Source organism: Sus scrofa, chromosome X, assembly GCF_054392235.1.
Source record: "Sus scrofa isolate SSC_HxYL_T2T_F1_AM1 chromosome X, Sscrofa_HxYL_maternal_Yorkshire_Landrace_v2.0, whole genome shotgun sequence".
Classification (NCBI taxonomy): Eukaryota; Metazoa; Chordata; class Mammalia; order Artiodactyla; family Suidae; genus Sus; species Sus scrofa.
The window spans coordinates 67,417,770-67,444,054 of record NC_139401.1 but is presented as its reverse complement, the minus strand read 5'-3'; the positions used below and the strand labels follow the sequence as shown (position 1 = coordinate 67,444,054).

General features: G+C 40.1%; 1 protein-coding gene across 21 annotated transcripts in view; it reads right to left on the bottom strand.

Annotated features, from left to right (window-relative positions):
* TAF1 (TATA-box binding protein associated factor 1) overlaps positions 1 to 26,285 on the bottom strand; it is an 84,146-nt gene that overhangs the window by 31,073 nt on the left and 26,788 nt on the right. For 8 of the 21 annotated variants that reach the window (XR_014835602.1, XR_014835601.1, XR_014835606.1 and 5 more), the window contains exons 22-32: positions 25,360 to 25,538; positions 23,695 to 23,908; positions 23,059 to 23,224; positions 21,872 to 22,083; positions 18,136 to 18,244; positions 17,828 to 17,926; positions 17,356 to 17,533; positions 13,262 to 13,329; positions 11,486 to 11,608; positions 10,392 to 10,484; positions 10,225 to 10,309 (exon numbers count right to left, since the gene is read on the bottom strand). Coding sequence is in view for 8 of the 21 variants with exons in the window: in XM_021079950.2 (XP_020935609.2) it covers positions 10,225 to 10,309; positions 10,392 to 10,484; positions 11,486 to 11,608; positions 13,262 to 13,329; positions 17,356 to 17,533; positions 17,828 to 17,926; positions 18,136 to 18,244; positions 21,872 to 22,083; positions 23,059 to 23,224; positions 23,695 to 23,908; positions 25,360 to 25,538 (1,526 nt within the window). In the remaining 13 variants the exon portion in view is untranslated. Of the gene's footprint in view, positions 1 to 10,224; positions 10,310 to 10,391; positions 10,485 to 11,485; positions 11,609 to 13,261; positions 13,330 to 17,355; positions 17,534 to 17,827; positions 17,927 to 18,135; positions 18,245 to 18,330; positions 18,466 to 21,871; positions 22,084 to 23,058; positions 23,225 to 23,694; positions 23,909 to 25,359; positions 25,539 to 26,285 lie in introns of those variants that run through there. The other 13 variants (XR_014835604.1, XR_014835603.1, XR_014835607.1 and 10 more) reach the window with 4 other exon arrangements.

Genomic DNA, 26,285 nt, shown 5'->3' with positions numbered 1-26,285 from the left:
AGATGCAGTTTCTTTCTTTCTTTCTTTTTTTTTTTTTTTTTTTTTGTCTTTTTGATATTTCTTTGGGCCGTTCCCACGGCACATGGAGGTTCCCAGGCTAGGGGTTGAATCGGAGCTATAGCCACCGGCCTACGCCAGAGCCACAGCAATGCAGGATCCGAGCCGCGTCTGCGACCCACACCACAGCTCACGGCAACGCCGGATCGTGAACCCAATGAGCAAGGACAGGGACCGAACCCGCAACCTCATGGTTCCTAGTTGGACTCGTTAACCACTGCGCCACGACAGGAACTCCCTAGATGCAGTTTCATTTGGAGTATTAGTTATCTTCCATTTACTGCTTGATGACCCTAAACTTAGTGCTAAGCATTCAAACTATATACAATACAGTGCACGTGTTGTACACGTGATAATACAGGACATGTCAATGAAAGTATATAGAGTGCTATGGAAATATGCCACCGTGCAGTGTGGCATTATATGTGAAGTATTTGAATGGAAAAGTCAAAATAATGGTAACTAGAGATACTATTCTACTAAGTTTGGTTAGTAAAATCTTTTTGAAGTAAAAAAATTAAAGCAGGGAATAGATTACACATGGACTTTGTTATTATTAATTAGAAACAAAGACAGGTTCCTTTCTGGGCAAACCAACTAAGTTTTAAACAAAAGTTTTATTTTGTGTATAGCACCTGATGAATCATCTATGTGCCTTCAACTTCATGGATGTTCTTTTAGAACAAAAAATGTCGCCATTTCATATCTCATGACACCACTAACCCTTACGACCTTATTCAGAGGTTTCTTTTCCTTTTATTTTTTATGGCCGCACCTGTAGCATATGGATGTTTCCAGGCTGGGGGTCAAATAGGAGCTGCGGCTGCTGGCCTACAGCAACTTGGGATGTGAGCCGTATCTGTGACCTACACCGCAGCTCAGAGCAATGCCAGATCCTTAACCCACTGAGTGAGGCCAGGGATCAAACCTGCATCCTCTTGGATCCTAGTCAGGTTCTTAACCCACTGAGCCACAACAGGAACCTTCCAGAGGTTTCTTATATTCTCACCCGCTGGTTAAGGATGGAGGGAAGACAGCCTTATACTGTCCACTGCTACTACCAAATTACTTTCCCTTTGGGGGGAAAAAACCCTCCATCAGTTGTCTTGGAGGCAGATCTGACTCGTAGATAGATGTTTTTTATTTGGCCTACAGAGTAAAAAAATTTCTTCAACTATTTGCAAATATGTAAAAATCGGAAAATGTCACCCACACAAAAAAATCCAGATTTTCAGCTTCTTCTGAAAAATTAAGATATCTAGCAATACTGGATACTCATCTTAGGACAACAATCAGATGAAGCAAAGTACAAGCCTCTTTAGATGGAAACTTCCATATTACTATAACCCACACCTGGCCCACCTCACTCATTTACATTACTTGCCTGGCCCCTAGAGGCCGCTGGAATTTGAGATCTCTGCTCTTCATCTTTACTCACCATCATTAACCCACTCACTTTCACCAAGGACTTATACACCTGGCACAATCTTCTTGGCTCCAAATCCCTCCCCATCCTGGTGGGTTACTCTAACATTCACTTGTACCACCCATCCAAACTCCTTGAAAACCTTCATGCCCGATGTTCCGTACCTCCACTCCAGCCAAACATATCCATGGTTATACCCAGAATGTTGTCTTTACTAAAACTGCTTCACCTCTGAAAGTTTCAATTCTAATATCCTATACTGCCTTATCACACAGCCTTGTATTTTGGTCCAGTTTTTTCATTCTCTCTCTGATCTCAAGAAAACTTATAGGCCCACTAATTCCTGTCTCAATCAGGCCTCTCGAGGCTTTAGTTTGAAAACTAAGGCAATGTATAGCAGCACACCGAAGTAAGCTATAGGATCACTGTTGTTTATCACCAGTTTTACTTGAAGGTAGGGGTGAGAAAGAATATAAAATAATTTGGTAAGAAATTTGTAACTGGGTCACCATGCTGTACAGTAGAAAAAATATATATATATATAAAGGATAACAAAAAAGGAAAAAAATTAGATCTCAAGGCAAAAAAAAAAAGAAAAAGAAATTTGACACATTACAAAGTACAAACAGATTTTGCCTAATGCAAAATTTGCATAAATTTAAAAAATAAAACATGAATTTTAAAAAATTAAAACATGCCAAAGAAATTTCAAGCTTTTGCAGAGCTGCTTTGGGATACTCCCCCAAACTGGAGGCTACTATGTAGTCATAATCCTCTGCTATAAAGGGTCCTTTGGTGACAAAATCTGAGAAGCTCCATCATCATTTCTTTTCTTGTTAACACCATCAATTCCCGATGTTTCCAAAACATCCAGAAACAAAATCCCAACCCAGAATCAATTCTATCATCTGCCTTCTCAGTTCCCTAATTCCGTCTGATGAATACTGACAAAGAAAATTATACAACTGTGCCAATTGATGCTGCTATAAAAATTAATGCTCTCCAACTTCAGGTAGACCCTCAAAGGCTGCTCAATATATTTTTTTTTTTTTTTTTTGTCTTTCTATGGCCACACCTGCAACACACAGAAGTTCCCAGCTAGGGGTCAAACCTCCACAGCCACAGCAACATCAGATCCTAGCTGCCTCTGCAACTTATGCCACAGCTTGCGGCAAAACTGTATCCTTAACCCACTGAGCAAGACTAGGGATTGAACCCACATCCTCATGCATACTAGTTGGGTTCTTAACCCGATGAATCACAATGGGAACTCCTCAATATTTCTGAAATGTCCCTACAGCAGATCCTTTTCAAATTTATTACAACAGATAATTCAAACCCTTATCTACATTTCCCTTCAAATTCTCCCACCTCACCCACTCTTAGCAAAAGATGCTGTTTTCTACTCTGCAGAGAAAATGAGAGGCTACTGGGCAGAAACTTTCTCAAGGTCTATCCTCCCACTCTCATAGGGATCTTATCTCATAATTTAATTTTCTTCCCTTTCAACCTATTACAAAGGTCCCCTCTGTCCAACTGACTTCATCACCCTCAAATGACTGATTACTTCCCTTCCTTTCTTCTTCCTCTCACGGACAAATTTCAGTCTTCAATTTATTATTATTATTATTATTATTTGTCTTTTTGCCACTTTATTGGGCCGCTCCCTTGGTATATGGAGGTTCCCAGGCTAGGGTCAAATCGGAGCTGTAGCCGCCGGCCTACGCCAAAGCCACAGCAACACAGGATCCAAGCCGTGTCTGCGACCTACACGGCAACGCCAGATCCTTAACCCACTGAGCAAGGCCAGGGATAGAACCCGCAACCTCATGGTTCCTAGTCGGATTCATTAACCACTGAGCCATGACGGGAACTCCACTTTTATTATTTAAAAAAAAAATTTTTTTTTGGTCTTTGTCTTTTTAGGGCCACACGAGCGACATATGGAGGTTCCCAGGCTAGGGGTCCTCTAGGAGCTGTAGCCACCAGCCTAAGCTAGAGCCACAGCAACATGGGATCCAAGCTGCATCTGTGACCTACACCACAGCTCATGGCAACACTGGATCCTTAACCCACTGAGCAAGGCCAGGGATCAAACCCACAACCTCATGGTTCCTAGTCAGATTCGTTTCCACTGCGCCACGACGGGAACTCCAGTCTTCACTTTCTTAATTCTCTTTCATTCACATCCTCTGCAGTCTGGCTTGTGATTCTACCACTGCATTGAAATAGCTCTTCTAATGACCACTCTCTTTGGTCTTCTCTGTAGCACTTGACCAGTCAGCCATTCTTCTCTTTTCTTGGTTTCCAAGACATTATTCTCTTCCAGTTTTCCTTCTTTCATTCTGGTCACTCCTCAGTATTCTCCACCTGATCCCTTAAATGTTGGTTTGGTATTTTTCAAGTATATTCTCATCCCACATTCTTTCTTAACTAAACATTAGTGGTTAACTTTTTTGGGTCACATACAACTTTGATAATAATCTGATAAAGCTATGGTCTTTCTACCCATAAAAACATACAACTACATTTCAGCTACAGTATCAGGGGGGGTTCAAGAAATGTATTCTACTAGCTATCTGAACTCATCCACCTATATTTTCATATGCTGATGATTTAAGAAAAAGTACCCATATATACAAACAGTATAGACTTCTCTTCTGAGCTTGGGACCTCAATATAGCTAACTACTGAAAGTCTTCACTTGGATGTCCTACCTCAATACAACGGAGCCCAAACTGAACCTCTACCACTTACTTCTCTAAAACCTTTCTCCTATATTTCCTATTATAGTCAACCCTCTGTATCCGCGGGTTCCTCAACCATGGAATCAACTAACTACAGACAAAAAATTCCAAAAAGGTCCAAAACGCAAGGCTTGATTTTACTGTGCAGTGGCAACTATCTACATTATATTTATAACTATTTACACAGCATTTACACTGTATTAGGTATTGTAAGTAATTTAGAATAATTTAAAGTATACGAGAGGATGTGTGTAGGTTATATATATAAACACTATGCCATTTTATGTAAGTGACTTGAGCATCCGCAGATTTTGGTATCCAGGGGAATCATGAAACCAATCCCCCTCCCCTGCCACCAATACCAAGGGATGACTGTATTAGTCAACAGCACCACCAGTTTAAAATTCTGAATGTCACCTTACTTATCCATCCTTCCAAAAAAAAGGAAAAATTTTTTCTTTAATTACAGAAGCGTTTCATCCTCAACTAAAAAATTCAAACATCTAAGTACAAAAAAGTAAAAAGTAAAGGTTATCCCCCATCTCTCCCTTTAGTAATTCTACTCTGTGACAACGACTGAACTAAACAGTGACTGAGCCCTTTAGATGAGGGATGTACTCTGTAGTTCATCTGTCCCTACTGAGCCCATTTCACTCATTTATGTTACCTGTCTGGACTCCATTGTATATACTATTGACTAATCCAGTTTTCAACAATACATCTTAGATAATATTTTGATATCAGCATATACAAAATACAGAGTTACCTGTTAGCTAATCTACCATTTTGATAGGTAAATAGTACTCCATCACATAGATATACCATAATTTAACTTAACTAATTTCCTATTGTTGGATATTCAGAATGCTCCCATGATTTTGCAATTACAAACAATGTTGCAATTGCAAACATCTGTACATATGCCTTTGCAAACTTGTGTGGAGTACTCCTTTGAGGTGAACCTGCTTAGTCAAAAGGAATGACATTTAGGAGTTCCAGTCATGGCTCAGCGGTTGATGAATCCGACTAGGAACCATGAGGTTGTGGGTTCGATCCCTGGCCTTGCTCAGTGGGTTAAGGATCTGGCGTTGCCATGAGCTGTGCTGTAGGTTGCAGATGTGGCTCAGATCCCGCATTGCTGTGGCTCTGGCGTAGGCTGGTGGCTTCAGCCCCAATTAGACCCTAGCCTGGGAACTTTTAATGATCCAAGAAAAAGGCAAAAAAAACCAGGAATGCACATTTATAGTCCTCTACAAAGTTTGTAACAATTTATGTTTTCACCGAGAACACAAGAGTACTTGGCATCATTTTGAATTCTCCCTGTTCTTTACCCATACCCTCAACTTCCAACCACTTATGAAGGTACTGATTCTAAAATCTCTACTGTCTGTGCCCATCCTTCCACTCTTATCCCTACTTACTGTAGTTTATGCTCTCAATACTTTTTTTTTTTTTGGTTGCACCCATGGCATGTGGAAGTTCTCCACATTTTTAATTTAGACTATTATCAATAGTTTCTTCACTAGTCTCCACATCTCATTTCCCCTCCTATCTATTCTTCAGACAGATTCCAGAATGATCTTACTAAAATACCTGTTACGGCAGTCTGTCCTTTTAAAGGCTTAGTGAGACATACTAGGCCTCTCATGATTTGGCTTGGCACAGTAGATGCTCAATAGAGAAATAGCTACGATAATCATCCTTCAAAATTTAGCTCAAAATCACCTCCTCTTGAGTTTCCTGCCTTCGATACCAGGAGAAAACTTGGAAAATATACAAAAGATGAAAATGAAGACAATACTAATCTTACATCTCAGAAATAACCACTATTATCACATTGATGTGTTTCCTTCCAGTCTTTTTTTCTACATATATACACCTTTTCTTTTCTTTTTTTTTTTTTTTTTTTTGGTCTTTTTGCCATTTCTTGGGCCGCTCCCGCGGTATATGGAGGTTCCCAGGCCAGGGGTCTAATCGGAGCTGTAGCTGCCAGCCTACGCCAGAGCCACAGCAACACTGGATCCGAGCCGCGTCTACAACCTACACCACAGCTCACAGCAATGCCGGATCATTAACCCACTGAGCAAGGCCAGGGATCGAACCCGCAACCTCATGGTTCCTAGTCGGATTTGTTAACCACTGCGCCACGATGGGAACTCCATATACACCCTTTCTTAAAAAGCATAACTGAGGAGTTCCCGCTGTGGCACAATGGGATCGGAGGTGTTTCTTCTGCAACACCAGGACACAGGTTTGATCCCGGCCTGGTGCAGCAGGCTAAAGAATCTGGCATTGATCTGATCCCTGGCCCAGGAACTCCATATACCACAGGACAGCCAAAAATTGGGGGTGGGGTGGCAAAAAGCATAACTGAGATGAAATAAATTTTTGTGTTCTCCTTTTCTCACTTTAACATTCTATAAGAACTTTTGCCATTAGTAGTTTTTAAAATAAGCTTTCAATCTTTATACAATAATCCATCATACATGTGGCACAATAACTAATCATTCCCTTTACATTAATCATTCAGGTTATTTCTCATTAATATAAATAACATTATCCTGAACAGTTTGTTTTTCTTTTTTTTTTTTTTTTTTTGTCTTTTTGCCTTTTCTAGGGCTGCTCCCGCAGCATGTGGAGGTTCCCATGCTAGGGGTCGAATTGGAGCTATAGCCACTGGCCTACACCAGAGCCACAGCAACACAGGATCGGAGCTGTAGCTGCTAGCCTACGCCAGAGCCTTAGCAACGTGGGATCCGAGCCACGTCTGGGACCTACACCACAGTTCACGGCAACGCCGGATCCTTAACCCACTGAGCAAGGGCAGGGCTCGAACCCGCAACCTCATGGTTCCTAGTCGGATTCGTTAACCACTGCGCCACGACGGGAACTCCTCACTTAACTATCTTTAAGTCTCAATGCTGTCAAAGAGCTTTCTAGAACTGTCTCACAATTTTATACTATCAACAGCATATATGAGATTACCTGCCTCACTACCATTGAATACCTCCATTAAAAAAGAAATTTGAGTTCATTTAATAGTGAAAAAATGGTTTATCTGTTTTGTTTCAACATGCATTTCTTTGATTACTAAGTATAATGAATATTTATTCATTTTCATTTGGTATTTAATTTTTGTCTTCTAAAAAAGAGTTCCTGTCGTGGCACAATGGAAACAAATCTGACTAGGAACCATGAGCCTTCAGGTTCGATCCCTGGCCTTGCCAGTGGGTTAAGGATCTGATGTTGCCATGAGCTGCGGTGTAGGTCACAGACCTGGCTCAGATCCCACGTTGCTATGGCTGTGGCCGGCAGCTGTAGCTCTGATTAGACCCCTATCCTGGGAACCTCCATATGCTGTGTGTGTGGCCCAAAAAAAAGGCAAAAAAAAATTTTTTTTGTCTCCTGTGATTTGTCCATCTACCTTCTGCTCATTTCAAGTAGCATCTTCTGAGTTTTTTTAATTGTCTTACATAAGCTCCTCATAAACATGCCCTGTATCTTAAGGCAGCCGTCACCAGGCCAAGTAGTCTCTCTGTAATACTCTTGTTCACTTATTACTTGCTAAAATCATTTTTAGATACCTGTGAGCCTGCCAACTTCTATTACCAGAATTCTGGCTGATGAGCTTTAGGTGTTTTCAGGAGATAATAATGGAGAGAAAGACCTGACAAAGGGCATTTGCACACTCCAATCTCCGATTAGCAATAAGTAGAGCACAAGGAACAAAGCAGATTCCTTTAACCCAACCCAGATGGAGCAAAAGCAGAGAGCTCATCTCCTATCACTTCTCTTTTTTTTTTTTTTTTGGCCATACCCACGGCATATGGAAGTTCCTGGGTCAAGGATCAAACCTGAGCCACAACAATAACCTAAGCCGCTACAGTAATAATGCCAGATCCTTAACCCACTGCACCACAAAAGAACTCCATCCTACCACTTCTCTTAATGAAATATACAGGTTCTAGACAAGGTACAGTTCCCTGAACTTTCCCCTCTTCTTTCATTCCTTTGTAATATTGAAAGTCCACTCTCTAGGCCCAGAATATCCATTTTCTCATAGGTCTTCCTAGTTGTCACCTCCTTCACTTCCTCCTTCTAATTCTCTGCCTTTTCCATCTGGGAAACTTAGAGCCATACTACTTAGGCTGCTGAATATTGCCAGAGAAAAGTCATATAAACAATTGGATTTTTAACTGAGATGTCAGTATGCTAAGCCAATTCTCTTAAATACCCTTAGCTCCCTCTACTATGTGCTTTAGGAGTTACATGGGATTATCGTTTTGCTGCTTAATTCTTTCAATGTTTTTCCATTTAGGATAAAGTAAACTCTCAAGTATGGCATATGGCATATGGTATATACTTGGCCCTCTATGATTTGACACCTGACTATTTCTCTACATATAACCAGTCATTCACCAACATGTAAACTTAACTGCAACCCCAATTAACTCATTTCTTCCTGTGTGTGTGTCTTTAGGGCCACACCTGCGGCATACGGAAGTTCCCAGGCTAGGGGTCAAATTGGAGCTGCAGCTGCCAGCCACAGCCACATGGGATCCAAGCTGCGTCTGTGACCTACACCATAGCTCGTGGCAACACAGGATCCTTAACTCACTGAAGGAGACCAGGGATTAAACCCGCATCTTCATGGATACTAGTTGGGCTCTTAACCCGCTGGGCCACAATGGGAACTCCCAAAAACTCGTTTCTTAAACCTACAATGTCATTTCAGACCTCTGAGCCTTTACATACTGCTGTTCTCTCTTTCATACTCTTTGCTTAGCACATACTCCACTGATCCTTTAGAACTCAGTTTAAGAAAACTGTTTTCCAGGAAGCTTCCTCTAATCCCACTCTGATTTATATCCTGTTTCTGTTTTCCTTTGGCACTCTGTCCATTCATTGAGCATGATATTTAAGTTCTGTAATTTTTCTTTTCATCTTCCCAACCAAACTATAACCGGAGCAGAAAACATATCTATTTTGAGGTTTTTTTGTTGTTTTTTTCTTTTTTTTTGTTTTGTTTTTTAGGGCTGCACCCACAGTGTATCGAAGTTTCCAGGCTAGGGGTCAAATTGGAGCTACAGCTGCTGGCGTACACCACAGCCACAGCAACACTAGATCCGAGCCAGTCTGCAACCTACCCCACAGTTCTCGGCAATGCCAGCTCCTTAACCGACTGAGCAAGGCCAAGGATCAACCCACATCCTCATGGATACTAGTCAGATTCATTACTGCTGAGCCACAACGGGAACTCAGAACATATCTATTTTGATTTTATATTTGTAACATCTATCAGTGGCAGAACGTATTAGGTGCTCAATCAATGTTTACTTAACAGGTGAACCATTCAAAACTGAACTTTATTAACTTGTTTAACCCTCGGATGAAGGTGCTCCTTCCTCTCCTCTAGGGCATTTTGTATGTCCTTCTAATATAGCCCTTGCCAAGCTGCATTTTAAGTGCTTCTCTTCATCAGTTGGACTGTGAATTACATGAGGACAGTAACTACGTCTTTCCTATCAGTAGATTAAGTAGCTAGCACAGAACCTGGCATATACTATTCAATCAATTCATATATTGAGCAAAAACTCCATGGTCTGAGGAAGCACACCATGGTCTATAGTTAACACACTTCTCTAAGCTCCATCTAAAGACCTGGGACACAGGTGAGTTTTCAGATCTCATGGAAAGCAGAGATGGCCCAAAGTGACATCCATCTGATTTTTATTCTCATCTCATTTTTCTGTGCTTTCTAAAGTTTAGAAAATAAATATGCATTGCTTTTTCATCATTAAATGATACTAACAACTTTACAGAGCACATGAAAATATCTGCATGTTTAAGGAAAAAAAAGAAGAGTAAGTCACTTGACTGATTCTGCTATCATGGCTCAAGGTTGCTTTGCACACTTAAATTTTAATAATGCTAACTAGTGATGGATGGGTAGATTGATGGAAAAAGAAGGTTAAAAAATGGAAAAATACCCACCATTGTATTTAACACTGTTGGCCAGAATAAGGTTGACATCGTCTAGAAAGCTCTCTCGACTCTGATACTTGTGCTTGGAGATATTCTGTGATTAAAAGAATCAGGAACTCAGATACACATACAAAGTTACTTGACTCCAAAATGACATTTTAGATCAAATCACTTACCTTACGTATGGTCTCTAAATCCATTGGACTGACAATCACTTTGTAATAATCTGGAACAAACTTCTTATTAACTGGGTGATGAAATGGCCAAGACTAGTAAAAAGAAAGCATGAAAAATTAAATGGAAATCATTCTTTATACCAGAGATTCTCAACCTTCACTGGGTCATAAATATTCTTAAAATTCCACCAAAGCTATGGACCCTTTTCCCAGAAAGACACATAATCACACAAAACTCTGCATGTAATTTAAAGGGCTCATGGATTCCTTTATGAGTTCCCATATCCTTATAGGTTAAGAACCCCTGCTCTGTATTCACAATTAACATCTCTCATTCCCTAGTCCCATGTAGAAGGTTTACTGTGTAGGCATACACAACATATGCCTACAACACAAAGGAAACTCAGTTCAGAATTCCTAGGGAGGATCATTACAACAAAATGATACAGAGAATCAACATGGTAGCCCAGCCATAAAGTTGGAAAAGAAAAAAAATGAAACAAAAGACAACAAACACTGGGTAATTATCAAACTGTCATTTGTCAAGAAGCACTTCTAAATCCAAAGCCTCCCATTAGGTGGCATCCTGATTTCTCTCCAGGACTATTCAGAAGCATTAAAATAGTGAACGTCAACAACAGGAATAAAGAACCTCTCTATATTGGAAATTCCCATCGTGGCTCAGTGGTTAACTAATCTGACTAGCATTCATGAGAACGCAGGTTCAATCCCTGGCCTTGCTCAGTGGGTTAAGGATCCAGCATTGCCATGAGCTGTGGTGTAGGCTGCAGACGTGGCTCCGATCCTGCATTGCTGTGGCTGTGGCTGTGGCTGGCAGCTACAGCTCTGATTCGACGCCTAGCCTGGGAACCTCCATATGCTATGGATGCGGCACATATTTCTGGCTTCTTTGATTTCAATGATACTGCATTCATACAGCAAAAATAAACTGGCACATATTTTTAAAATAATATGCCAGTTTGAATTGGCAAATACCATGCTCCAGACTCCCCACAGATGTACATATGCAGAGCCTATTGTCTTTTCGTTTCTTCTGTACTATCTTCACAATATTTAACACAGATACCACTTACATCTGGAACTGCCATCATTTTCTGGGTGACAATGTTGTCCAGAATGAAAGAAAATGCCACTTGGTCATCATCATCCAGCAAGGGGTTGATAGCCTTCTCTAAACGAGCCAATTTGTCTTCTTTCTGACATGAAACAAAGGAAAGGCAGAGGTTTCCCTGAGGTATAATCACCATAGAAAACTAAGGATAAGTTAATATTCAAGTCTAACTCTGAATTGTTGACTACTCAGTTCCAGACAAAAAGTCCAGATATGAGAAGATATTCCAATAAAAGGACCAAAAGATGAGCCACGACAGGAACTCTCCTGTATTATTAAGTAAATTGTCATTTGCTTTTGCATTCTGTGACTTTGCTGAAAGGGTGGGCTGCCGTGGCTCCATCATTCCCTCCTATGTGGTTCCTAGATTGTCTCCAAAGGTAATGTCATAGCCAATATCTTGACGTACATGAAAAAATAAATAAATAAATATATAATAAAAGGACCAAAAAAGATGTACCAAACACTCCTTTAGGAATTCTATCTTCTATCCTTGTAAATCATCAAAAATAAACATCCCTGGGCATCAACAACTTAGCTCCCACAACAAAAATATCTTCACCAAATTAAGTTTTAATATTACACTGTTCTTGCTGTAAAACTATTGCTAGAAACACTGAACACATTATTGTTCATTAGTGACTTTGTTTGTAAGGGAATCTAAGCCAATAAATTCGTTTCAGACTATACTAGGAAAAAGTTTGTGTATCAATTGCTCCATATACTCTCATGCACTTAGTATTGTCAGTCTTTTTTTTTTTTTTTTAAAGTCTTTTAGCCTTTTGAAGGTAGGTATGCAGTGGTAGCTAATCGTGGTTTAAATTTATATTTCCCCAGTGATCAATCAAGTTGAGAATCTTTTCATGTTTACTGGCCACTTGGTTATCCTCTTTTATGAAATTTCTACTTCAAAATTAAAATTATCATACTTATATTTTTGTAAGCTTGTCAATGTGCCATTTTTTTGTTAAGAAGATGAAGTATAAACACTCTTTTAAAACTTAAAATTTCTCAGAGTTCCCTGGTGGCCTAACAGATTAAGGATCTAGTGCTGTCACTGCTATGGCTCAGATTTGATCCCTGGCCCAGGAACTTCCCATGCCACGGCCAAAAAAAACCTTTTTAAATACATTTTAAAAGAATTAAAAAAATAAAACTCCTCCCTGCCAAAACAGTCTCTTAGCTCCAGGTGACTTCCTGGGAAGTCAACAGTTATGTGAATTTAAAATTTCCAACCTAGGAGTTCCCATCGTGGCACAGTGGTTAGCGACTCCGACTAGGAGCCATGAGGTTGCGGATTCAATCCCTGGCCTTGCTCAGTGGGTTAAGGATCCGGCGTTGCTGTGGCTGTGGTGTAGGCTGGTGGCGACAGCTCCAATTGGACCCCTAGCCTGGGAACCTCCATATGCTGAGGGAAGTGGTCCTAGAAAAGGCAAAAAGACCAAAAAAAAAAAAAAAAAAAAGAAAAAGAAAAAAAAATTTCCAACCTAGCTCAACTATTTAGTAGCCATTATGGCTAGGACAAGTCAGTTTCTTCCATGGACCTCAGTTTTTCCTCATGCAAAAGAGAGGGATTCGACTACATGATTTCTAAGGACCCCCTTCAGACTCTAACATACTAAAGATCTGCTACTCCCACATTTGTTTACTCTTCCTTCTGTTACATTTCCTACTTGCTCAATCCTGCTACCTGTCACCTTTAAATTCTACTGCCTTTCTCTCATTTTAAATATCTTACCTCTTTAAGTTTTTCATCACAGAGATCCAGCATGGACTGAGATATCTGGGTCAATGAGTGCTTTGGCCCTAAATTATAGAGGAACAATAGGAGTCAGGACCACTAAAAATAGAGGGCAAGAGCTATCAGTACCTCTCCAGACTTTCAACTCATTTACTTAAGCACCTAATATGTGTCAGGCACCAGCCTGGCTGCTGAGTTAGACAGATATACCAGTCTTATCTCCATTTTTTCAGTGCTTAACACGTAGCAGGTATACAATATTGGATGAATAAACTAATTTTAACTCTGTTCCTTATTTGTATACATCCACACTTAGTAGTATTACTATCAATGCTGCTGCCTTTAATACCCTAAAAATAATACTACGGATGGGGAATGACAATTTAAAGGTGGCCAAGGAGATCAATACATGATTTATAATATTTCCATACTTAGTATACAAAATTTGTAACTGCAATTCTTGTTTGCAGAACTCATGGTCTATGACATCCATCCAACTTACGGCTAATGCAAAGGCTTTTCAGAAAAAAAATCTCCATCTCACCTCAGACTATTACTTCAGTTTCCCTGAAATCCATAACAAGAGCTTCAGAAAATCCGACTATCTCCTATACTACTTGCTTATGGCTGCTCCAATTTAAATTCATCACAGGGATAGTTAAAACGTTTTCATCTAAATGGTAATTCTTTCTGATTACTTCCTTTCAGTATCTTTTGCTTACCTTCCTCTGTCAATTCTTTCATGTAAGTGCTCCTCAGAACCTAGACCTCAACTCTATCCTCAACTACTTAGAATAATTTAGCAGGCATTTGTTTATTCATTCAAAAATGTTTGGAGTTCCCGTCGTGGCTCAGTGGTTAACGAATTCGACTAGGAACCATGAGGTTGCCGGTTCGATCCCTGGCCTTGCTCAGTGGGTTAAGGATCCGGCGTTGCCGTGAGCTGTGGTGTAGGTTGCAGACTCGGCTCAGATCCCCACATTGCTGTGGCTCAGGTGTAGGCTGGTGGCTACAGCTCTGATTAGTCCCCTAGCCTGGGAACCTCCATATGCCGCAGGAGCGGCTCTAAAAAAGGCAAAAAGACAAAAAAAAGAAAAAAGTTTAATGACTATCTGTGATGTGTTCAATGATGAGAATAAGGGGAAAATAAAACAAGGTTCCTACCTTTCTTGGTTTAGTCAAAGAAAATGACATGAAAATAAATCACTGCAAGACAGGGTATAGGTACTTGAAGTATCAATGGACAAAATGATACAATGTCTGGAATTACAGTCTAAACAATAAGATTGGCCATATTCTGGTAATTGTTGAACTGAGAGAATAGGTGCACTGAAGTTTATTTACTTTCTCTATTTCTGTATATGCCTAAGAATTTCTATAGCAACGTTTTAAAAAAGTACGTGTAAGTGCAAACAGAGGAATATACTGATTGCTATGAACTATGGAGGGGTTGCAACATGTTTTAAGTTGTTTTACAACAATTAAATCTGTGTACCAGGGAGAAATAGGGAAGGCTTGCTGTGACTAACAATTGAGAAGGGTGATTAATGAAGACTAAAAGTCCACCAGATAGACAAAAGAGTAGAAAGACATTCCAGAGAGTGTGGGAAAACAAGTAAGCAAGGAATTCCTGTCCTGGTGCAGTGGAAACGAATCAGATTAGGAACCATGAGGTTGCGGGTTCAATCCCTGGCCTAGCTCAGTGGGTCAGGGATCCGGTGTTGCTGTGAGCTGTGGTGTAGGTGGCAGATGCAGCTCAGATCCTGTGTTGCTGTGGCTGTGGCTGGTAGCTGTAGCTCCAATTAGACCCCTAGCCTGGGAACTTCCACATGGTGCAGGTGCAGCCCTAAAAAGCAAGACAAACAAATAAACAAAAAAAAACACACACAAAAAACAAACAAACAAAAAAAAACAAGTAAGCAAATTCATGGAAACACAAAGCAGCAACTTTACAACAGGAATCACAAGTAGTTTGGTACAAATGAAATACAAGTAGGTGTGTGTGAAGGAGAAATAGGAAATGGAACTTGTAAAGACAAGGAGAGACATAGTATAAATGCCCCAGAGGAGATACAAAGGCACTCAAGATTTTAAGCTGGAGAGTAATTTTTTGAATTTTTATATTAAAAAAAATACCCTCTCAAGAGTGTGAAGAATTAAGGCAAGCAGCAAAGAGAAAGTCTGGAAGCTACTGTAAGAGGTCAGACAAGAGATGACAAGGAATTCAACTAAGAAGCAATGGAAGCTAAAAGTAAGGGGATGTGTACAGCAAATTTAGAAGGTAAATTTAGGGAACGTAGCAACTTATGAGTGTAGAGGAGAAAGAGTGGAATCAACAATGGCCAATATTTCTAGGTTGTACAACTAGATGGACAGTAATACTACTGATGGTGGTACCACTACTATGTGGAAGTGGGGTATGTGGAAGAAAGAAGACTATGCTAGAGGAGGATATATGGAGATAGTCATAACCCGAATTTCCAAATTTTTTGTGTAGCATTGGTGGTATAGTTGTGAGCACAGCTGCCCTCCAAATCTTTACTAACACCACCACCTAAATGACCCGGTATCTCAAGGTCTGTATTTTCAAAGTCAACTCTTAACTTCCCCATTCCCCTTCCAGGCTGATTTTTATCTAGTCATTTATCCTTGCCAGTCTGAATGATAGTTGGGCCTAACAAATTTATTCTTCCTTTATATGTGTCTGGTACCCTGCTAGGTCCTTAGAACAAAGAGAAATAGTCTCTGGGGGTCACGAAGTGGTGGGAAAATCAGATACAAAAATAATTATATATAACACAATAAGACCTATAAATATTGATTTAATTCTGTTGGGAATTGTGAACGGGAATAAAACGCATAACAGACAAAGGGCAAAGACTATGCAAAGGCATGAAGACAAGGCATGGGATATTTAGTGAAATACAATGTTGAGTGTGGCAGGAGTCTATATCTTTAGTAGGTATGGGAGCCAGTCACTGAAGATGAGACTAGAAAAAGGAATGGGTTAGGTCTGATTGTGAAAGGCAATAAAATCTAGGTACTAGTACTGTCCCATATGTACAAATGAGAAAAGTAAAGAGGCTCTGAGAGATTAAATAAGTTGTCTAAAGCAACTCAATTAGTAAGTGGCAGAGCCATAGTTCATACTCTATCTGTACTCTTAATCCCTACACTTACATATGAACCTCAGGGATACAACTGAAGTCAGAAAACTTTATCCTCTACACGCAGAAGCTGTACTGGTTCCCAAACTCTTTAAGACTCAGAAAACAGATTTCTTTTTTTTTTTTTTAAGGAGAAAAAGATAGCTTTAGAAGTTCCCATTGTGGCTCAGCAGGTTAATAGTATCCATGAGGATGCGGGTTTAATCCCTGACCTTGCTCAGTGGGTTAAGGATCCGGCGTTGCCACAAGCTGAGGTATAGGCTGCAGACACAGCTCAGATCTGGCGTTGCTGTGGCTGTGGTGTAGGCCAGCAGCTACTGCTCCAATTTGACCCCTCACCTGGAAACTTCCACATGCTGCAAGTGCCACCCCAAAACAAACAAACAAACAAACAAACAAACAAACAAAGACAGCTCTATTGCTTTGCCAGGTGAAGGAGACCACAGCAGGCTAATGCCTTAAAAACTGTGCCCCATCAGATTTCTTCCTCCTTGCCTTTCCAGTTTTTCAGCAAAGTGGACATGTAACAGGCCCTATAACAGATTTGTAGACCAAATCAAAGGCTTACATAACAGCAAATATAGTCACAAGCACATACTCTGCATGGGTTCCATCTACACTGAATACCTCTCCCTTCTATTTACCTAGGCTCGCCTCTTCTTCCCACTACTCCCCATTCAACCATTTCATTCCAAAAGATAGACTCCAAATTCTCCAGGGGTATATTAAAAAGTGGGAATAAAAAGAAGCACTATTTATTAAATGACTAAAATGTACATTACCTGGTTTTCATAACCCTGAAATGCACTAATACATTGTAGGTCCTTTTCAGTCAGTCTAATCTAGTCTGGATTTAAGACTAGTAAAGAATAAATAAGAATCTGAAAGGTGGACCTTTGCAGTCAAAGAACAGCTGATTCTTACCATTGTAGGTTGCACTATTTTTCACAATTAGCTCCAAATGCTCTCTGAACTCTTCCCGAGATGGGTAGAGGCGTTTACGCACATTTTCACGGAGCGTTTGTAAGTCCATTGGTCGGGTGATGATTTTGTAGTAGTCCTTTACAACCTTTGCATTGACTGGAGTGTGGAAAGGGTATGTCTGTGCAAACAAGAGCCAGCACCATAATGAGCAAAGAACACTCAACAGAACCAATTTCTGAGGACTCTCACATCTTACCTGTCTCTATCTGGACATCAACTCTCAAAGGAATCTCTCTAGATGGAGTGGGTCTGATTGTTTCCTCTACTAAAGTGTTAAAAAATAAATTAAAAACTATATCCCAAAGAATTAGAAGTTCTAGGTTCCTAGGACTATACTGCCCTCTATCTGAAATCACAGTCAGAACTAAGGGCCTTGCCATCCATACTATGGATCTGAATGCAGTGAACTCACATTTGGAAGATCTCTCATGTCATTGATGATAGACTCCAAGATGGATGACAATGTCACCATGGGGTCTGTCCGGCGCCGGTGGATGGACTTATGAGGTCTCTAAGGTGAAACAAGAAATCAGAATGCTTCTTTAGATTAAAAAAAAAATGATACAAATATATTTTGGAAATCTTGTAATGGACAGTACACATAATTCTCAGGGCAAGGCCAAAGGGAGAATCTAAGGTTATATTAGGGCCATGGCTTAGAGGGCTGGGGGAATTCGCAAGAAACCCATCTGATCAGAAAGGAGCAAAACACTCACTCACATTCAAATAGTCACAGTGAACAGTGGTTCCAACTCGCCGTTTCTTCTTGGGAGGAAGTTGCTGCTTAGGGAACTTGAGAACCAGAGATTTTCTGCGAACTTCATCTGCACTGCAACCAATAACACTTTCATAGTATGCAGTCCCTATTTCTAGTCCCCAGAAAAAAAGCAACTACAATGAAAAAGTCCAAAGTACCTGAGCATGAGCCTGGGGAGGAAAAAGCCAAACCAAGGGACAGACATCCACATTCTAAGGCTCAGATCAGGCAAGGCCTCATAGGATCTCCAAATTAATAAAGAACTAGGCAAGCCACAACTTCACCTCAGTTTCCTATTTGGAAGATAAGGGAACTAGGCTAAAGGAATTTCAAGAATCCTCCCAGCCCTAACATTCTATCTTAGGGTTAAAGGGCTAGGAAACCTAACTTATTCAGAATAGAAATAAGGAAAAAATAAAAAACTGGTTTGAAAAGAAAAATTAGTTTGAGTCTCCTTCAATCATTAAAAGCCCATCTACCTTCTTCCATCATATGGGATCAAGATACATTTTCCTTTTCTCATGTGCTTCAAAACAATGATAATTACATATATTGATAAATTAATAAGGACGGGGAAAAACCCACAAATCTAAATTGAAACATGAACATAACCACATAGCAAACTGATTAAAAATTATATACCCCTAAAGGAATTCAAATATATTTTGAATATAATACCTTGACTGTGTAACTTCAGTGGCACATAATCCAAGGACAACACTTTGAATCTACTTTACAGGTTTGTTGTTGGTACTAGTATTGGTATTGTAATTCTCAAACTATTTTGTACACATCACAGGACAGAAAAAATGAATAAATATATTGATGTTGGAAACCAGAGAACAGATACAAATATGAAATGGGATAAGATGAAGAAGAATATATAGATACAATTTGAATTGGAGGTGTTAATATGAAGTTGTGATTTAAAACATATGTATATTTCCTAGTTCTGTCTACTAAGAGCCTAGAAGCAATGATATTTTAGTGGAATGAGCATCCCTAACACCTAGACATTGGTTTCTAAATACCATTCCCAGTAAAAGGAACCAGAACTCCCTGAGAAATGGCTGATGCTGGGCTTGAGACAGAGAAATTTCAAGGAGAGCCTGAAACATCTCACGTGAGAAAGCAAGAAAGTTTTCAAAATGTACAGGGTCATTTCAAAAGGACACAGGATCTGGCTTGAAAGGATCAAATTTGAGACAATCTAGGCATCAAAATTAATAATGATGTCAATAAATTTTAATACATTAAGTTTGCAAATGAAATAATTTCAGAATCCATAGTAATAATCAAACAAAAAAGAGAGGGGAAGCTCTTCTTTACAGAATCCCAGTTAATGTAGAAAGAATTCTAGAATTAGAAAAACCACCACTGGAGATCCTGTGGTGGCACAGCAGTAACGAACCTGACTAGTATCTGTGAGGACACAGGTTTGATCCCTGGCCTTGCACAGTGGGTTAAGGATCTGGCATTGCCATGAGCTGTGGTGTAGGCCAGCAGCTACAGCTCCAATTGGACCCCTAGCCTGGGAACCTCCATATGCTGCGGATGCAGCCCTAAAAATACCACCAAAAAAAAAAAAAGAGGAGTTCCTGTTGTGGCACAGCAGAAACGAATCCGACCAGTATCCACGCGGACATGGGTTGGATCCCTGGTATCACTTCGTGGTTTAAGGATCCGGCATTGCCATGAGCTATGGTGTAGGTTGCAGATGCAGCTCAGATCTGGTGTGGCAGCGGCTGTGATGTAGGCCAGCAGCTATAGCTTCAATTCAACCCCTAACCTGGGAACTTCCATATTCTGCAGATGCAGCCCTAAAAAAAAGAAAGAAAAACCACTGTTAAGCAACCCCCAAAGTAATAACTGAGTTAGGTAATGATCATCAATGGATGCCAAAACTATTGCAAGATTGTTAAAGAACAGGATATTCTTACAATTACAAAGGAAAAAACACAACCTTTATTATAAAGGGGTCTAGGCATTGCCACTTCAACAAGATGATCAAAATACTGAGAAAACCTAACATTATATGCTTCCTGGTGTGGTACAGTTAAGTACATACTATCACCTCTGTAGTAATCTTGCCAAAGACATTTATTCTGACTACAATCAATGTAAAAACAGACAAATCCAAAATGTGGGATATTTTATGAGACAATTTGGCCTGGACTCTTCAAAAAATTTCATGTCATGAAAAACAAAAAAGGTGGGGAGGACAGTTCTAGATTAAGAGACTCAAAATACTTGATCTTTGAACTGGAATTGGATTCTGAATTGAGGGCTGGGAGGGCAGACAATAAAGGACATTGAGACAACTGAGGAAATTTGAATAAGAACTGAATATTGGATACTAGCGAATTAATATTTACTTTCTTAGGTATAGCAAAAGTGTTACGTTTGCTATGTCCTTATTCTTAGGAGATGTGTGCAAAAGAATGAGTGAAATGCTACGATGCCTACAGCTTCCAAATGTTTCAGAAAAAAAAAATGTTTTAAATATATAAAGATGAAACAGGAGTTCCCGTCGTGGCGCAGTGGTTAACGAATCCGACTAGGAACCATGAGGTTGCGGGTTCGGTCCCTGCCCTTGCTCAGTGGGTTAACGATCCGGTGTTGCTGTGAGCTGTGGTGTAGGTTGCAGACGCAGCTCGGATCCCACGTTGCTGTGGCTCTGGTGTAGGCTGGAGGCTACAGCTCCAATTTGACCCCTAGCCTGGGAACCTCCATATGCCGCGGGAGCGGCCCAAGAAACAGCAAAAAAAAAAGACTAAAAAAAAAAAAAAAAAAAAAAATATATATATATATATATATGTTAAAGATGAAACAAGTGTGATAAATGTTAACAGTTGGTGAATTTAGAGGAATAGCATACTGTATTACCCCTTCAGCTTTTCTGAAAGTTTGCAATTTTCAAACTAAAAAATTAGGAGAGAAATTTTTCAATTTAAAAACTCGGAGTTCCTGTTGTGGCACAGTGGAAACAAATCCTAGTATCCATGAGGATGCGAGTTCGATCCCTGGCCTCACTCAGTGGTTTAAAGACCCAGCACTGCTGTGAGCTATGGTAGAGGATGCCGATGTGGCTCAGATCTGGTGCTGTGGCTGTGGTGTAGGCCAGCAGCTGCAGCTCTGATTCCATCCCTAGCCTGGGAACTTCCATATGCCACAGGTGTGGCCCTTAAAAAAAAGGAGGGGCAAATAAATAAATAAATAAACAAATAAGAACTTCTCTGTGTGATTATCAACTTCTCTAAGGGCAAGAGGTAGGTAAATATAAACATAGTTTGTCTCCTTAACCTTTTCAAAAGGTCCATTACCAGAACATCTGAGATTAGACACCTTACAAATATTACAATGGCCTGGAAGAGCATCTACAAATGAGAGGCACTGAACTACATGCTTTCTATAGTTTCCTTCATTTCATCTTCACATCTACCCTTGTAAGGATGGTTTTATTTTATAAATAAGAGAACTGAGACTCAGGAAAGTTAGACAGCATGCCCAAGGGCAAGTGGTGGAGCCTAATGAGTGCTTTACAAGACTGTAATTTTCATTACTGATAACAACTACTGAGGAAAAGCCATCAAAATTCCTGTGCCCTCAGTTCCACTTCAGAGAACACATCATATCTACCCCTGCCACCCAAAAACATCATCAACCTCCAACAGATCTTTCCTACTTGCTGTACCTTACCTCTCAATTAGCTGTTTCCCCAAGACAATCTTGGTCCCTTCAACCTTGATAAGTTCTTCATTATCATTATGAATGACTGTCTTTTCCAACTCCTCCTCCTGCTCCTCTGTCATTGCAACAGGGTTGGAAGGTGGAGCATTTGTTTGATAATAAAGGGGGCAGAATTTATTTGTTCTCATGTGCCCAATGGCACCACAAGCCCCACATTTCAGCTGTGAAAGGAAAGGTATCAACATAGCAGTTAAAAGCAGGCTTCATGTTAGCTTTAAGAAATACATAGAATGTAAAAGAAACAAAGGCAGGCCCAGAACTTTTGTTCTAATAGAATCATTATATATCTTTCAACCAGAAGCCACTGGACAAAAGTGTATAGAAATGACACACACAAACAAAGTGTGATCCAGATACTAAATGTTTGTTTAAAAATCAAGTGACGAAGAAAATGGAGAGGATTTCTAATTCCAATTTAAGCTGTAAACTACAAAAGTATTAAATATGCAGAAGAAAGGCTACTGGAAGCCCAAGGGTACACTCAGCAGCACAGGCAGCCAGCATGAGTGTATTCCCTGCCTCAAGGAAAAGGCTTATATATACCAAGCCTACAGCTCAGTTTTGCAACTAATCTCAGTTTCATCTGCAAAATGGGATAAATACTGTATCATACTTACATAATACCACATACAAGAAAGGAACGTTAAAATACTCAATGACCTCAGTATGTATTAATAGCAGTTCACATCTGTTGAGAATTTTATAGTTTATAAAGTGCTTCCCATGCATTCTATCCCTTAATATAACAGGTATCATTTTATAATAGAAACAGGTTTGGAGAGGTTATGGTCACAGAGCTACTAAACGGCAGAAGGAGAACCTAAACCCACATCTTCCGTTTCCAAGTCCATGGCTCTTTCCACTGCACCAGAGTTGCGTCATTTTGTGATGCACATTATAGTTACACTGCACAATAATATCTGGAATCAACCTAAATTATTCAAAGCAACATGTATTTTGGTTTTTTTCTGCTGCATCTTGTAATATGTGCAATTTATTAACAAGTAACCACATCAATTCCAACTAGCTTTCCACAATACTACCTTCATTCCCAGTAAGGGAGGATGTCAAGAGCTAAGGGAAAAGGTATGCCTTCTTCCTTTACTTGGTTAGTTACAATAACACATCATACTTACTTTTAGATCAGGACGCTCCTTCATTTTTTTGGGCTTCTTCTCAGGAGGACCTTTAAGTTTTTCTTTTTCCTGGTTCCGCTTAAGCCGCCTCAATTGCTCTTGAATCCTCCTCCGTTCTTTTCGCATCTCTTCTCGATGCTGTTCATCAAAAAGGGCAAATTTTCGACTAAATAATGGGAAGAAAATCACAGATCCATAAGCAAACTTAAACCAAGACGACTGTCCTAATAGTTAAACATCTCAGAACTAAAGTAATCCATCGAGACTGAAACTAAAGAGGCTATCTGGCATTCATTCCCACCTCCTCTGCTCCTCAGCCTTCCATGTAAAGAGAGGTACCTCTCAGAATGAGAAGCCCCAAGTCCCTAAAATTTCTGCCAACCAAACAACAAAAATGCAAAGGACCCAGGTGGAACTGAAAACACATCTTTATTTTGCAGCAAATTTGGAATTCTCCCTGTGATTTGGCTCTGTTCAAACCCAAAGTTCTACAGGCAAAATGGTTCCCAATTATTAGACTTCCAAGGACAACTGTGCAGAATCCTGTTACTAAAACTCAAGCGTCCACTCTCAACCCCCTCCCCACCATTGTTATCATTCTCCTTATCACACTGAAAAATGGAGAATCAAACTCACATGAACTCCTCATCTTTTGTGGTCCGTATGCGTACATAGGCATCAATGACAGCTGGCTTTCGGACCGTCTCACACCGAACATATTCTTTCCCCTCTTCATCTCGAAATGTGCGATAAATCTTGAGACAACGGCCAGTGGCAGAAGAGTTAAGGCTAGTCACAGAAGCTGTGTCATCATCTCTGTGATTGTTTCCTGATGTTGCTGAGCCTGCTGCTGCAAGGCAGAAAAAGATTTCCACACATTCCCCCTACCACCCAAATGGCCATTTTCTTGGGGTTGAGTGGAGACCCCGAAGCTCAACATGCCACAGAACTATGGTTCTACAGAAAGCAACAAAGTCATTACCAGCCCCAAGAATACACTGATTTGTCCTTTCCTGACTTTATTTTACCACTGTCAATGTTCCCATTTTTATAAGTACAGAAAGTTCTGAAAGGATCTCAAAGAATCGCAAGTTTGTTATATACGGGACAGTAGAGCAGTAGCTGTATTCAGATTCCTCTGAACAACAGCACAAGAGGAAAGTCCAAGTAGGAAGTAGTTGAGGATCACATTAAAGAAAAGCACCCAAGCACCCAGGGGGGAAAAATGGCACCACAGAAAAAATTCAGAGTCTTAAGGCCTAGAGTATGCTTCTCTAATATGAATAAATAGGAATCATCTGAGGATCTTGTAAAAAATACAGATTCTAATTCAGTAGTTTTAGGGTGGGACCTGAGAGTGTGCATTTCTCACAAGCTTCCATGAGATGTAGATATTGCTGGTCTAGGACCACACTGGAGGAAAGGCTTTATCACATCTTTACAAAGTAGTCAGAACAACAAAATTACACAAAGCTTTTACAGAGAAGAAACAAAGAAAAGACTACTGTGAGTGAGAATAGTCATTTAAACCTTCATCTTCAGCCTTTATCCTCTTTCTCAGTATCTACATCCAAGTTTTCAATTGCTTGCTTGACATCTACACTGGGAAGTGTCATGGGGACCTCAAACTCCACATATTACACCTTTCCTTCTTGAGCCTGCTTCTTTCTCTGAAATTTACTACTTTAATCAATGGTACCACCATCTTTCTAGCAAGCCCAGAGTGAAATCCTAATGTCACTTTAATTTTTCTCCTCTTTTCATTCCCAATGACCACCTCCCAAACCAGTTCCAGCCTTTATTATCCCCACCCACAACTTGTGCAATTTTGGATTGGTGATTTTAAATTCTTTTTAGGCTCTAAGACTCCTTTGAGAATCTTCTGAAAGCCATGGATCTTCTCCTCAGAAAAGGCACATTTGAACAGAATTTTACATATGATTTCAGAGGGTTCATGAACAACCCCTCAAAATTTATCCACGGATTCTGTATTAAAAACTCTTACCCTCTAGGATGAATGCCCAGAAAGCTCCCTTGATGTACAGCACTGATAGCCCTGGCTTGGCCAGGCCTGATACAGACAGAGAAGTAGTGGACTGACAGCATCTCTTCAATTTGAGCCCCACAGACAAACCTAGAGTCCAGTTTGCAGTAATCTTTCTACCTCAACTATAGGCTTTTCTACACTCATCCCCTCCTTCTTCTGCCTCCAGTTTTACCTCAGTTATTAGTGTGCAGTTATTTATAATTTTTCGATCTTTCTTTTTCTTGTCTGTCTGTCTGTGAAGTCACTACCCTCACCCAGTAGCATCCGTTGCAGTTCCTTCCGCTCCTGCTCCTCCCGTTCACGTGACAGCTGAGAACTGGTTTTCTTATTCTGCAACATATTTTCGATGTTCTTTCCCATTTCCTCAAAGTCACTGTCTTCAGCTGAGCTGCTGTCTGTGTCAGTTGATAAAACTTCAGTTGACGACAAAACTCTAAAATAAAAATACAATGTTAAGTAAGGGAGGGATATAAAAAGTGTAGAAAGAGATGAAGAAATACAGTCTCACAGTTTAGGTGAGAATAGGAAATTAGAAAAGCAACCTTAAAAAAGGAAATATTCAGGAGTTTCCATTGTGGCTCAGCAGAAACGAATCTGACTAGCATCCATGAGGACGCAGGTTTGATTCCTGGACTTGCTCAGTGGATTAAAGATCCAGCGTTGCGTGAGCTGTGGTGTAGGTTGCAGACACGGCTCGGATTGGACATTGCTGTGGCTGTGGCGTGGGCCAGCGGCTGCAGCTCCAATTCAACGCCTAGCCTGGGAACTTCCACATGCCATGGGTATGGCCCTAAAGTGATAAAAAAAAAAAAAAAGGAATATTCAAAATCCACTAAGACATGGGACCCTGAACAGAAAAGCTTTATGAATCTTTCCTAGAAACTAGGTCATTAAGGCAAGTTCAAAATATGAAACAGTACAGCAACTCTTTCAGAATTCCTGGAAAAAGCCTAAGAAACAAATCAGGACATTGGTCATTTTTAAAAGGTCATTACCATCCTCCTACCACTAAGCCTTCAAAAAAATCCATACGTCCCCTATCACCACTGTAATGGCTGCCTGGCCCAAGTAGGCCACAAAAGTTGTCATTGAACCTGGCATTTCTTGCCATTCAAAACCTTTGCCAAGTTGCTTTGAAGGGAGTAGGTACTCCAGCAGTATTATGAACAGATATCACCCT